The following is a 13,632-nucleotide window of genomic DNA, read 5'->3' on the forward strand; positions in this document are numbered from 1 at the left end:
ACTATGAGAGCTCGGACATCCGATTTCGAGCTGCCAACCATAGAACTGTAGTTTAAGTGTTTAACCTATTGAACTCCTCCATTTCCAACTGGCATGTCGGGAGTGACAATCGCTAGAGTATAAGCTTCCTGAGTAGACTCAAGTCTCCTAATTCCATCGAACTCTTCTTTGTGCTTAGTGTACGGTGTTGTGCACTATTAGGGCTCAATAAATAATAATTTTTTTGATGGTATTTGTTAAGCGCTTACTATGTGCGAAGCACTGTTCATTCATTTGACTTCAGGACTCTGGGTAGGTGGCCAAACAGAGTCCATACTAATGACTTAGAATTAATAATAATAACAATAATGATAATAATAATTGTGGAAATTAAGCACAAACTGTGTTCCAAGCACTGTGCTAAGTCCTAAAGTGGATCAGTTCAGACACAATCCCTATGGAATCAAGCCCTAGATCAGCAGTCAATGGAGCTCCTTTTCCTCCTGGGGAAACAACCTAGAAGTTTTAAGGTGTCTTTGTGCAGAGAAGAAAATAGTGCTTATTTGCAAAAAGCTTCTAACTTAATGCTCTCTTTCTTTTTTCCTTCCAGGGCTTTTTCATGTTTCTCTTTCACTGTCTCCTGAATTCTGAGGTAAAAGTCTGCCCAGTCATTTTCCACTAATGAACAGGTTTCTGTTTCAGAGAAGAGCTCAGAGGAGATAAAAAATTATTGCCAAGTGTCTGCCCATATTTTAGAGTCTAAATCTAAATCAGTTGTGGCATGTGAGATACGATATTTCCTGACATGGTTTTCATTTAGGTATCTTTTCCCCTGTCATTGTGGCTTAGCAAGATTCATGCATTTCATCTAGCTTGTATCATTCACATTTGTAAACAAAAAATCTTCCAAACACTGATTTCTTGTCGAAGACTGACAGAGATAGGTGAGCTTAAGGGACTGATCAAGGCAGGCAGGCTGCCTGGAGGAAGTGGACTTGAAGCTGCAATTTCAAAATACAGAGACATGTGCCAGAGTGGAAAGGAGAAGAAATGTTGGGGAAGCTTGAGAAAAGGCTTAGACTGGGAGTGGTAAACTCAGGTATCAGGAAGTGCAAATATGTTCTTGAAAAGCACAGAGTTCACAGCAAGAGAGTTATAGTCTCCCATTCCCCCTATCTGTAATTGATTTTTTTTTTGATGGCATCTATTAAGCGCTTACTATGTGCAAAGCACTGTCCTAAGTGCTGGGGAGGTTACAAGGGGATCAGGTTATCCCTCAGGGGGCTCACAGTCTTAATCCCCATTTTACAGATGAGCGAACTGAAGCACAGAGAAGTTAAGTGACTTGCCCAAAGTCACACAGCAGACAAGTGGTGGAGCCGGGATTTGAACCTATGGCCTCTGACTCCAAAGCCCAGGCTCTTTTTCAGTGAGCCACGCTGCTTCTCAAATTTAATTTAATGCCAGAGTACACCTCTAGACTGTGAACTCCTTGCGGGCTGGATTTGTTTCTATCCACTCTGCTGTATTGTGCTCTCCCAAGTGCTTAGGATAGTGTTCTGCCCACAGTAAGCACTCAATAAATGCATTCATTGATTGAGGCAAAATGGAAGATGAATGCTGAGACAACAAAGAGAAATGTGGAACTCATATCTGGGGTGACTGGAAGCAGCTGGTAGGCTGAGTGGTACTCCCAGGTTGAAATGGCAGGCATGGGAGGTGTGTGTAAGCTTCAATGAACTGTTGAAGAGTGAAAAAGCCCTGGGAGACCTGAATCATTCTCATGCTCATTATATTGGTGTCATGTTATACTGTACTCTCCCAAGCTCTTGGTACTGTGCTTTGCACGCAGTAAGCACTCAATAAATACAATTGAATGAATGATGCTGAGAGTAGGTTAGGAAGTTATGGGCTTGGCCGGATAGGGCAGTTCTTTACTACTGGCATTCTGAATAATTTTTATTGGCATCAGATGATTGGGGAAATAGAAAGTAGGAGTACTGTTGTAGAGAAGCAGTATGGCCAGCAGATAGAACATGAGCCTGAGAGTTAGAAGGACCTGAGTTCTAATCTCTGCTCCGGCACTTAATCTGCTGTGACCTTGGATGACAAGTCACTTACCTTCTCTGGACCTCAGTTGCCTCATCTGTAAAATGGGGATTAAGACTGTGTGCTCCATGTGGGGCATGTACTGTACCCAACCTGGTGAGCTTGTGTCTACCCCAGCACTTAGTACAGTGTCTGGCATATAGTAAATGCTTAACTAATACCTTAATTTTTTTTCTTTTTAAGAAGACTTCATTTTAGCTTTAAGTGGCAGAATTTCAGGCACCCTGGGGCTACATTATCAACGTCTGAATACTTAAACTCTTACATAATCATTGACTGAAAGTCATGTCTTCAATTAAAAAGAAAAATATTCCAGCAGAGTCCTCTCATGGTAACTTTGAATCTTCATTCATCTCATGAGTTGAACAGGGAAGAAAAAAGAGAAACTCTTCCAAGGAGGAGAAAAGTTTCTTTCCTCCCTTGAGTCCAAGACCTTGGCAGGAAGAATGCTACCAAATGAAGTAGAAACGTGGTTTCTTGGACTATTAATTGCACACTGTTTGAAGCTCCTATTGAGAGATGCGAATAAGTCAATGGATTTTGGGCTCTTATAAACATCCCAAATTTTTAGAGACTGTTCAGGGTCCTAACCCACTAGGGTGGAGCGCCATTCAGACCACCAGCCATTTGGATTAGGGGGAGTTAAACTCCTGCCAAAGTTCATGGATCCCATGGGATAGACAGCTCATTTCCAGGGGTATGTTTCAGGCAGCACACATGAATGAAGTGTGAGGAAAAAATGTTATAAAATACAGCGGGGGGTGTGACTGTGCATGAAGAGTCTAGCCAAGATGCCTGTGGGGCCTGCCAGTTTTTCAAAATCATATTAGTTTTCTTGTGTTTTGCAAGAGGGATAGAGACCAGGAGCATGGGGAGTGGTAAATGGTATAACAGAATTATCAACCAGATGAGTGTATAGGAATGACCTAGGAATTTAGCCATTCAGAGAAACAAGATTACAGCATTCTTCCCCTTAGCTAAGCCACTCTCTGACCTTTAATTCTTGGGTGCCCCCTTCAGAGATGCTAGAATTTTCCCTGGTATGCATCAATTTATTTTTTGAAAATGCTAATCACACCCCACCCAAGCCGTCCCCATTTTTATGATTTACATGTGAATCATTCAGAGCTGTTCTGTACACCTTCCCTATGGCCTGTGGTCTGTGGCACCCACAATCCACAGCAGTAACTCTCTCCAGGCTTCATGATCCCAGAGCTGCCTGCCATCATCACTCAGAAAGATCCAAAGACTTTGTTTACCCTCCTGCCCATGTGGGCTAATCATTGTTTTCCCCAAATTATATTACCTGTGGTTGGAATCGTCCACGCCACTTCATTCATTCAATTGTATTTATTGGTGTGACTTATTGAAGTGGCCACTTCACCACTCTATTAGCCTAGATAATGGAGTGTTAGCTCAAAGCCAAAGAAGAGAACGGAGGCTACCTTCCCCTCGGAACACATTCCTAGAGGGATCTGGTTCGATGAAGTTGGTGATAGATGTTGGAAGGAAGTTCTCCTCCTTCTACTCTGTCCTCTCCAAAAATACATTAGCACAAAGGGTTGACTGATAGTGCCGCTTTGTGACGCGAGAAAAGAAACTGGGCCACGTCCTGTGCCATCATTTCATCATGATTATGTCTGGAAAATTTTGTGGAAGGACTCCCTGTGGGTGGTCCTAGAACTAGGGGAATTTCCATGTGACCTGGAGAGCTTACTTTTCTGTAAACACCATTGGTGAGTGACACTGATTCCTGAGTCTTTCTAACTTGTTTCTCACCCTTAAAGAATTGTAGACTTGGGGTGATCTAATTAGGTCCTCTGGCTAAAACCCTGGAGGCAGGGGAAAGAAGAGCCGCAAGGGAAAGAATGAAAATGTATGTGGTATTTGTTAAGTGCTTATTAGAGAAGCAGCGTGGCTTAGCGGAAAGAGCATGGGTTTGGGAATCAGAGGTTGTGGGTTCTAATCTCAGCTCCACCACTTGTCAGCTGTGTGACTTTGGGCAAATCACTTAACTTCTCTTTGCCTCAGTTACCTCATCTTTAGAAGGGGATTAAGACTGTGAGCCCCATGGGGGACAACCTGATTACCATGTATCTACCACAGCACTTAGCACAGTACTTGGCACATAGTAAGCGCTTAACAAATACCATCATCATCATTATTATTCTTATTACTATGTGCCAAGCACTGTACTAAGCACTGGGATGGGTACAAAATAATCAGGGCCCACATGGGGCTCACAGTCCAAGTAGAAGGGAGAACGGGTGTTGAATCCCCATTTGGCAATGAGGGAACTGAGGAAACAAAGTGTGAGCCCGTTGTTAGCTAGGGACCATCTCTATGTGTTGCCAACTTGTACTTCCCAAGCGCTTAGTACAGTGCTCTGCACACAGTAAGCACTCAATAAATACGATTGAATGAATGAATGACTGAGCCCCCTTTTTCCTCTCCTCCTCCCCATCCCCCATTGCCTTACCTCCTTCCCCTCCCCACAGCACTTGTATATATGTTTGTACAGATTTATTGCTCTATTTATTTTACTTGTACATATTTACTATTCGATTTATTTTGTTAATGATGTGCATATAGCTTTAATTATTTGTTCTGATGACTTGACACCTGTCCACATATTTTGTTTTGTAGTCTGTCTCCCCCTTCTAGAGTGTGAGCCCGTTGTGGGGTAGGAGCTGTCTCTATGTGTTGCCAACTTGTACTTCCCAAGCGCTTAGTACAGTGCTCTGCACACAGTAAGCGCTCAATAAATACGACTGAATGAATGAACTGAGGCACAGAGAAGATAAGAGCCTTGCCCAGTCACACAACAGCAAGTGGTGGAGCAGAGATTAGAACCCAGGTCCTCTGATGCCAAGGCCTGTGCTCTTCCCATTAGCCACACTGCTTCTCTAGGGTGAAAGAAGAGGGTGCCTTCCCTCAGTGTCCCAGTGACTCATTGGATTCTCCAAAATATCTTCTAATGGACTCTCTTGTTCTTGATCTCCAAGGTGAGAGCTGCCTTCAAGCATAAAACCAAGGTGTGGTCCCTCACCAGCAGTTCCATCCGCAACGTCAACGTGAAACCTTTCAATTCAGACATTGTAAGTAATCTGCCTGGGGTCTTAATCTACCTATTCCCTAATGGGTCATTTGGGGCTCAGGAATCAAAACTGGGGTGGGGGAATCTAATCAATGATAATTGTAGTATTAGATAAGTATTTACTATGCACCCGGTACTGTATTAAGAGCTGGGGTGGATTCATGCAAATCAGGTTGGATGTAGTCCCTGTCCCACGTGGGGCTCACAGTCTCAGTAGGCCGGAGAACAGATTTTGAATCCTCATTTTACAGTTGAGAAAACAGAAGCCCAGAAAAGTGAAGTGACTTACCCCAGGTCACACAGCAGACAAGTGGCAGAGCAGGGATTAGAACCCATGACCTTCTGATTCCCAGGCCCGGGCTCTAGCCACTAGGCTATGCAGCATGGCTCAGTGGAAAGAGCCCGGGCTTTGGAATCAGAGGTCATGGGTTCGAATCCTGGCTCCACCACATGTCTGCTGTGTGACCTTAGGCAAGTCACTTCACTTCTCGGAACCTCAGGTACCTCATCTGTAAAATGGGGATGATAACTGTGAGCCCCACGTGGGACAACCTGATCACCTTGTATCCCCCCAGCGCTTAGAACAGTGCTTTGCACATAGTAAGCGCTTAACAAATGCCATTATTATTGTTGTTATTATGCTGCTTCTCAATGCCCAACCCTCCGCAGCCCATTAACTGCGGTGGTACTTGTTATGTGCACACTATGTGCCAAGCACTGCATTTAAACACTGGTGAAGATATAAGATAATCAAGTTAGACATAGTCTCTGTCTCACATGGGGATTATAGTCTTAGAGTTGAGGAAACTGAAGCCCAGAGAAGTGAAGTGACTTGTCCAAGGTAACCCAGCAGCTCTGTGGACTCGTGGAAAGAGCAAGGACCTGAGAGTCAGAAGACCTGGGTTCTAATCCCAGTTCTGCCAATTGCTCTGCCAGCTACTTGCTCTGTGACCTTGGGCAAATCAATTAGTTCTTCTGTGCCTCAATTTCCTCAACCGTAAAATGTGGATTCAGTACCTGTTGTTTTTAATAATGGCATTTATTAAGCACTTACTATGTGCAAAGCACTGTTCTAAGCGCTGGGGAGGTTACAAGGTGATCAGGTTGTCCCACGGGGGGCTCACAGTCTTCACCCCCATTTTACAGATGAGGTAACTGAGGCCCAGAGATGTTAAGTGACTTGCCCCAAGTCACACAGCTGACAACTGATGGAGCTGGGATTTGAACCCCTGACCTCTGACTCCAAAGCTCGGACTCTTTCCACTGAGCCATGCTGCTTCTCATTACCTTTTCTCCCTCCTCCTTAGACTGTGAGCCCCATGTGGGATGGGGGCTGTTTCTGACCTACGTAACTTGTTCCTACCCCAGTGCTTAGAACAGTGTTTGACACATAGCACTTAACAAATACAATTTTTAAAAAGTGGCAGAGATGGGTTTAGAACCCAGGTCCTCCGACATCCAGCCCTTGCTTCTTTCACAAGGCCACAGTACTTCATGTGTGGAGAAAGCGCTAAAGGATAGCTGCTCTAGGGATCCCCATAAGTAGTCTGGAAGCTTTACGCTGAGATCTCTCCCTCTGACAACACAGTGATTGTGGGCTACTGTAAAATACCTGATCCCATCCTGCTCTTCCTCTCTGAAATCCTTGAGGGTGGGAGTCATATCTTTAACTTGCAAGAAGCAGCATGGCCTAGTGAGACTGCAGCACTTGACTGTCAATCAGGTGATCTGGGTTCTAATCCAAGTCCCACCACATGTATGTTGTGTGACCTTGGGCAAGAAACTTAACTTCTCTGTGCCTGAGTTTCTTCAATTGTAAAACTAGGATTTCATACCTGCTCTTCCACCTCCTTGCTTACACTGTGAGTCCCATGTGGGAGAGGGATTTTGTCTGATCTGCCTATCTTGTATCTTTCCCAGTGTTTGCAAATATAACTACAATTTCTATTGTCTATCCCCAAGCACCACCTATTGCAAGAGCTCAGTAAATAATAATCACAATAACAACTGTCGTTATTGTGATTATTACTATCATTATTGTATTAGTTAAGCACTTACTCTATGCCAAGCACCTTACTAAGCACTGGGGCAAATATAAGATAATCAGGCCAGACACAGTCCCTGTCCCAAACAGAACTCCTCACTTTCCTGCCCAAACCTTTTCTTTCCCTGGACTTTCCCACATCACTGTAGACAGTACCACCCTCCTCCCATAACCATGGCATTATCCTCAACTCATCCTATTATTCAATGCACATATTCACTGTCACCAAATCCTGTCAGTTCAGCCTTCATGACATTGCTAAAACTCTGCCCTGTCATCTCCATCCAAATTGCTACCACATTAATTCAAGCACACACTTATCCTATCCCACCTTGATCACTGCATCAGCCTCCTTGCTGACCTCCCTGTTTCCTGTCTCTCTCCATTAAAGTCCATACTTCACTCTGTTTTCCAAATCACTTTCAACAAAGCCATTCAGTCCTTTTCCTACTCCTCAAGAACCTCCAGTGGTTTCTCATCCACCTCCATATCAAAGAGAAACCCGTTACTATCAGCTTTAAAGCACTCAATCTTCTTGCCCTTTCCTATCTTACCTCTCTGATTTCCTATAACATTCCAACTGTGCTACTCTAATGCCAATTTACTCACTGTACCTCGATCTCATTCATTCATTCACTCATTCATTCAATTGTATTTATTGAGCGCTTACTGTGTGCAGAGCACTGTACCAAGCGCTTGGGAAGTACAAGTTGGTGACATATAGAGATGGTCCCTACCCAACAATGGGCTCACAGTCTGGAAGGGGGAAACAGACAACAAAACAAAGCGTGTGGACAGGTGTCAAGTGGTCAGAATAAATAGAATTAAAGCTAAATGCACATCATTAACAAAATAAATAGAATACTAAATATGTACAAGTAAAATAGAGTAATAAATCTGTACAAACATATATAGAGGTGCTGTGGGGAGGGGAAGGAGGTAGGGAGGGGAGGAGGAGAGGAAAAAGGGGGCTCAGTCTGGGAAGGCCTCTTGAAGGAGGTGAGCTCTCAGGAGGGATTTGAAGGGTGGAAGAGAGCTAGCTTGGCGCATGTGTGGAAAGAGGGCATTCCAGGCCAGGGGGAGGATGTGGGCTGGGGGTCGACAGTGGGACAGGCAAGAACGAGGCTCAGTGAGGAGGTTAGCCACAGAGGAGTGGAGAGTGCGGGCTGGGCTGGAGAAGGAGAAAAAGGAGGTGAGGTGGGTTGGGGGGCGAGGTGATAGAGAGCCTTGAAGCCAAGAGTGAGGAGTTTTTGCTTGATGCGTAGGTTGACACGCAGCCACTGGAGATTTTTGAGGAGGGGAGTAACATGCCTAGAGCATTTCTGCACAAAGATGATCCCAGCAGCAGCGTGAAGTATAGACTGAAGTGGGGAGAGACAGGAGGATGGGAGATCAGAGAGGAGGCTGATGCAGTAATCCAGTCAGGATAAGATGAGAGATTGAACCAGCAATGTAGCGGTTTGGATGGAGAGGAAAGGGTGGATCTTGGCGATGTTGCCCCTTTCCCACATCCAACTTCTGGTCTGAAACTCCCTCTTCCTTCATATCCAACAGTCCATCACTCTCTCTACCTTCAAAACCTAATTAAAATCACATCTCCTCCAAAGGGCCTTCCCTGACCAAGCCCTCATTTCCTCTTCTCCCACATTACTTTTGCATGACTCTTACACTTGGATTTACTCCCTCATTCACCCCTCTCTCAACCCCACAGCACTTATGTACATAGCCATAATTTCTTTATTTATTTACATGAACATCTGTCTTTCCTCTAGATTGTAGGCTGCTTATGGCCAGGGAATGTGCCTACCAACTCTGTTTATACTGTACTCTCCCAAAAACATAGTACTATGCTCTGCACACATTAAGCGCTCAATCAATACAATTGATCGGTTGATTGTCCCCCATGAGGCTCACATTATAAGTTGGAGGGAGAACAGTTACTCATTCCCCATTTTACATATAAAGTAACTGAATCACAGAAAAGTGAAATGACTTGCTCAACATCACACAGCAGGCTAGTGATGGAGCTAGGATTAGAGCAAAGGTCCTCTGCCTCCCAGGATTGTGCTCTTTCCTCTGAGCCAAGTTGCTTCCTGCACCATAAATATCACTGTGTGACTGACATCGGTAAAGAGACACACATCTTGCTGAAATTTCAAAGGCCATTTGCTATGTGCCGCAGGGCCAGGATATTACCGGGTTCTTGTTTTCTGGCTCAGTCAGGGGAGAGGAGAGGGGAAAGTTGTAAGGCAAATAAAGGCACAGAACTATAGAACAAACTGTTAGAAGGAGCATCCAAGTGCTGCTGGGAAAAGGGATCCCTTCAGCTCTGACTTTTGCCTCAGTCCTCACGCTGAATTTGACTAGGGGACAGGATAAGCCCAATAGCCTGATCCAGTGCTTTGCACAAAGGGCTCAATAAATACCATTGATTTATAAGGGGAAAGGACTATCCAGTTTTCATCCAGTAAAGGAGCCACCAACTTCAAGTAGAAACCCTTGGCAGAAATGAAGCTCTGCAGTTTCTTCCTACTCCCCGAGGAAGATGGAAGGGCTGAATTTATGTATGGATGGCAGTCATTTTGGGTCACAGAGGGTTGGCTCCAACTCACCTACTCCTGTTTGGGAGACAGACATTTGCTAGAGGAGCTGAGGGATGGTTTTCCTTTTCTGTTATGGCTCTGTATTAAATAGCAGTGAGGTAGAAATAGTCATCTTTCCTACTTGAAAATGCAGCTACTGACAGTGAAATTCACTGAAGGATGAGTGTGTGGCTGTGAGAAGCACCTAATCATGAATAATAATGATGGTATTTATTGAGCCCTTACTATGAACCAAGATAATCTAACCTGATTATCTTGTATCTACCTTAAAGGTTAGGGCACTGACTGGCACATAGTAAGCACTTAACAAATAGTTCCCCTCCAAAAAAAAAAGTATATAAACCAATCAGACAGTACTTGACCCCAGTGGGGCTCACAGTCTAATAGGGAGAACAGGTATTTTATCACCATTTTACAGCTACAGAAACTGAGGTACAGAGAATTGAGTAGCCAAGCACACCTTCAGTTCATATGCAAGTACCATCCCCCTCTCACCCTCACAAACGATTTTCCAGATCTCTCCCACTGGAGAACTGCACCTGCAGCCATTGATAACATGGTTTTGATTTCCAGATGAATGGAAACAGGCCTGGTACAGCTCCCACAAAGCTGAACACGTGGGACAAGAGCACTAATTCCGCCAACAGGATCGACTTATCAGCCGTGTGACGTGAGATCGGCCTTCCTTCTCCCTGCAGAGTAGGCCATACCGTGGGGTCTCCCGTCCCCTAGAGACACCTCCAAATAGTCTCATCATCATTTCCAGAATGACTCACTCTTTCCATCACAGGCTGGGAAATGGGAAATTGCTGCATTGCTTGTTGGGTAATTCGATCAATCCTCATATGCTAACTTTCTCATGTGCGACAGAATCCACCCCTTGGCCAAGAGCAATTCCTGCAGAGTAACTATAAACCGATTATACACTGGATGTCTGGTTTGATGATGAGAACTCTAGGTTCATGGAAAGCAGGCTATTGCTGCCTAACTCATTCCCGATTTGCCAATTTGACGGTGGTGTGGTCCATTTCATCCTGAAAAATAAGATCCAATAGAAATGAAAAGTGGGCTACGGTGATTCGACTGTGGAACTATTCTTGTTTTGATGTTCATTCTTAGTTTGCTCCTGAATAATTCACTTATTCCAGGGCAAGTACACAGAATACTGAAAATAGAAAAAAGAAAAGAAATCCATATGAATCTTTTGAGAAAGCTATACTTAGCCTTTCATCCTACTTCAGAGATTCAAAACCAGGGAAGCTGATGTTCTGGTAGTGCTGTGTGATACTTAACACACACACATATTCCTACGCAAACACACCCAGTATCCAACTCAGGTAGATATTGGGTGTATATGAGGTTATGTATATATGAAATTACATAAATGCGCATGCACACACACACACTGAATGCAGTATTTATACATTTTTAAATGTGTAAATCTTCACAGATTGTACAAAATCAAAGCATCTTTTTTACAAGATAATGCAGAAGGCTTCTGCTGCTCTGGGTAAACTAATGCAACTTACCTAATTGTCCATGATGTTTGTCTGTTGACAGGTTGCTGTTCTTGGAGTTATGTTAGTCCTTCAGCTAAAGTCACCAAGCACTGTTCACCCACTGAATTATTCTGTACTTCTGGCAAGCTGATCAACTGAGTAGAGGATGGGGAAGGGGGGTTTCCATTATAGATTGGAATAAACCAATCAATCCCAAATAGCAAAAGTCATCAGATACTATGAACACAGTAAGACTGCATCTAAGCCTGTGTGTGTTCCAAAGTCTATTTTCTTAAATACAGTCATCCACCTTCAACAGCTTTTTTCAAATGATGCAGCCTCTTAGTTGAAAAATAAATCCAGATCACATTCTTCCTGAATATGACAGGACTCTTCAGTGGGCCATCACCACTAAAGCTGTTTTGTAATCCTCATTTTCAAAGTGTATTATTCTCCACCCTCATTTAGGGTTCATAGCTCACCCATTCATTGATAGGTTTTCTAATGAGTAATAATAATGGGCACAATATTAGCCAGTGTTAACAGTGGGGAAAAAAATCCTCCTAAGTGGCACACTGTTTCCAAATGGTTAACAAACCATTAAGCTCATTGTTTTGAGATAGTCTGTTGTTTTTGTTGTTGTTTGTCTGAGAACCAGGGATGAAGGCAAAGTATAGTATGAAAACCAAAGTATCGTCTGCTATTAACCTTAATTTATGGACTCTAAGCCCTTTAAGAAATGGAATCTTTGTTCTAATTGTGTATGTAAGGCAGGCTGTTGTAACCAGGTGGGTGTTCGATCTAGTAATGGGATCAGAGAACTTTCAGGATGCTTGGACACAGGATGTAAGATAACCATACTGTGATGAGTTCAGTGTGTTAGTGAAGAGTGGGGGCAAAATATTTAAACTTATTTTTGATACTGGAGCAAGTTAGCTTTAAAACTGTGACCATGGATATGGATTTAGACCCTTTCACTGCTCATGTCTATTGGCTCTAGTGTAAGACGAGGGACTTGAAACTGATAAGTTTGAGTCATTAAATAGATTACACTCCTAGAATTGGGACTCGTGGTTTTGTGGGTTTTTTTTTTCCCTTGTTGTTCTGTCACCTCAAATATGTGGAATTTTGAGCCAAGATGTTGAGTGTCAAGGGCCATCATCAAAACTCAAATCTGAGAAATAACATATTGTTATTGAGGGGTTAAATCTCTTTTGTCTATCCAGGAGTGATTTTTAGGTGGTCCCCAAATTGTATCAGTAAACACACTGATTGGTGAAAATATTATTTGTTACTCTTTACAATCTGAGACAAGTGTATTATAGGACAAATGTGGTTTTCCCATATATGAGAACTATTGTAGATAGCTCTAGTTTATTCAGTAAGCAATTAGATATTGTACAGACTATGTTCTGTACTTAAAATCTGCAGTTTGAAAATTGAATTACTTGTAATATTGTATGTTACATTTGTGTGAATTTAGCAATTATATCACTATTAAGAACTTTGATATTTGGGATTTTGACTTCTTTAATTTCTGATAAATCAGTAATAAGAACATGTTCTTTGTTTCAGATTGATTTGTTCCTCATTTCCAAACCTGTATTCTTCTAAATCTTCCAGAGTCCAGCAAATGCATTGAAAGATAAATATGCAATAGACCCTTTCTAAACTTTCCTGTCTAATTTTTTTAAGGTAAAATAATGCAATTTATTTATAGGCTTGTATATTTCTGCTTCTGCAACATTTCATCAGGACCGAAGAATTCTGAAAAAGACAAATCTTAAGGAAATCTTAATAGAATGAGACGTTAGTTTATGAGATTATCACAGATGATAATGAATGCCAATAACCAATAAAATGTTGAAGTGTTTTTCAAAATAAAGTCCTAATAATTTCTTAAGTAACTTGTTGACTCATACTTTGGAAATTCGGAGCCTCACGAGAAGACTTTCTATGCTCTGTACACAGTATGTGCTCAACAAATATCATTGCTTGATTGCAGCATGTGTTTAACCCCAATCATGCTACTACTCCAAGAAAATTTCCTCTGAGCTCTGTACCTCCCACATATCCCTATCATCAGCCTGCGGGTCATGTCTCTATATAATAATAATAATATGATGGTATTTGTTAAGCGCTTACTATGCGCAAAGCACTGTTCTAAGTGCTAGGGGGATACAAGGTGATCCGATTGTCCCACGTTGGGGCTCACAGTCAATCCCCATTTTACAGATGAGGTAACTGAGGCCCAGAGAAGTTAACTGACTTGCCCAAAGTCACCCAGCTGATAAGTGGCGG

The 13,632-nt window shown here is 42.8% G+C and overlaps 1 protein-coding gene across 1 annotated transcript in view; it reads left to right on the forward strand.

Moving 5' to 3' along the window:
• The window catches only part of ADGRD1 (adhesion G protein-coupled receptor D1), a 398,243-nt gene extending 385,038 nt beyond the window's left edge, over nt 1-13,205 (forward strand). Inside the window, exons 23-25 of the mRNA XM_038763906.1 lie at nt 590-631; nt 5,094-5,186; nt 10,406-13,205. Of these exons, the coding sequence (XP_038619834.1) occupies nt 590-631; nt 5,094-5,186; nt 10,406-10,501 (231 nt within the window). The 3' untranslated portion in view covers nt 10,502-13,205. The remainder of the gene's footprint in view (nt 1-589; nt 632-5,093; nt 5,187-10,405) is intronic.
• Nucleotides 13,206-13,632: the final 427 nt, after the last annotated feature.

Source organism: Tachyglossus aculeatus, chromosome 21 (assembly GCF_015852505.1).
Source record: "Tachyglossus aculeatus isolate mTacAcu1 chromosome 21, mTacAcu1.pri, whole genome shotgun sequence".
Lineage (NCBI taxonomy): Eukaryota > Metazoa > Chordata > Mammalia > Monotremata > Tachyglossidae > Tachyglossus > Tachyglossus aculeatus.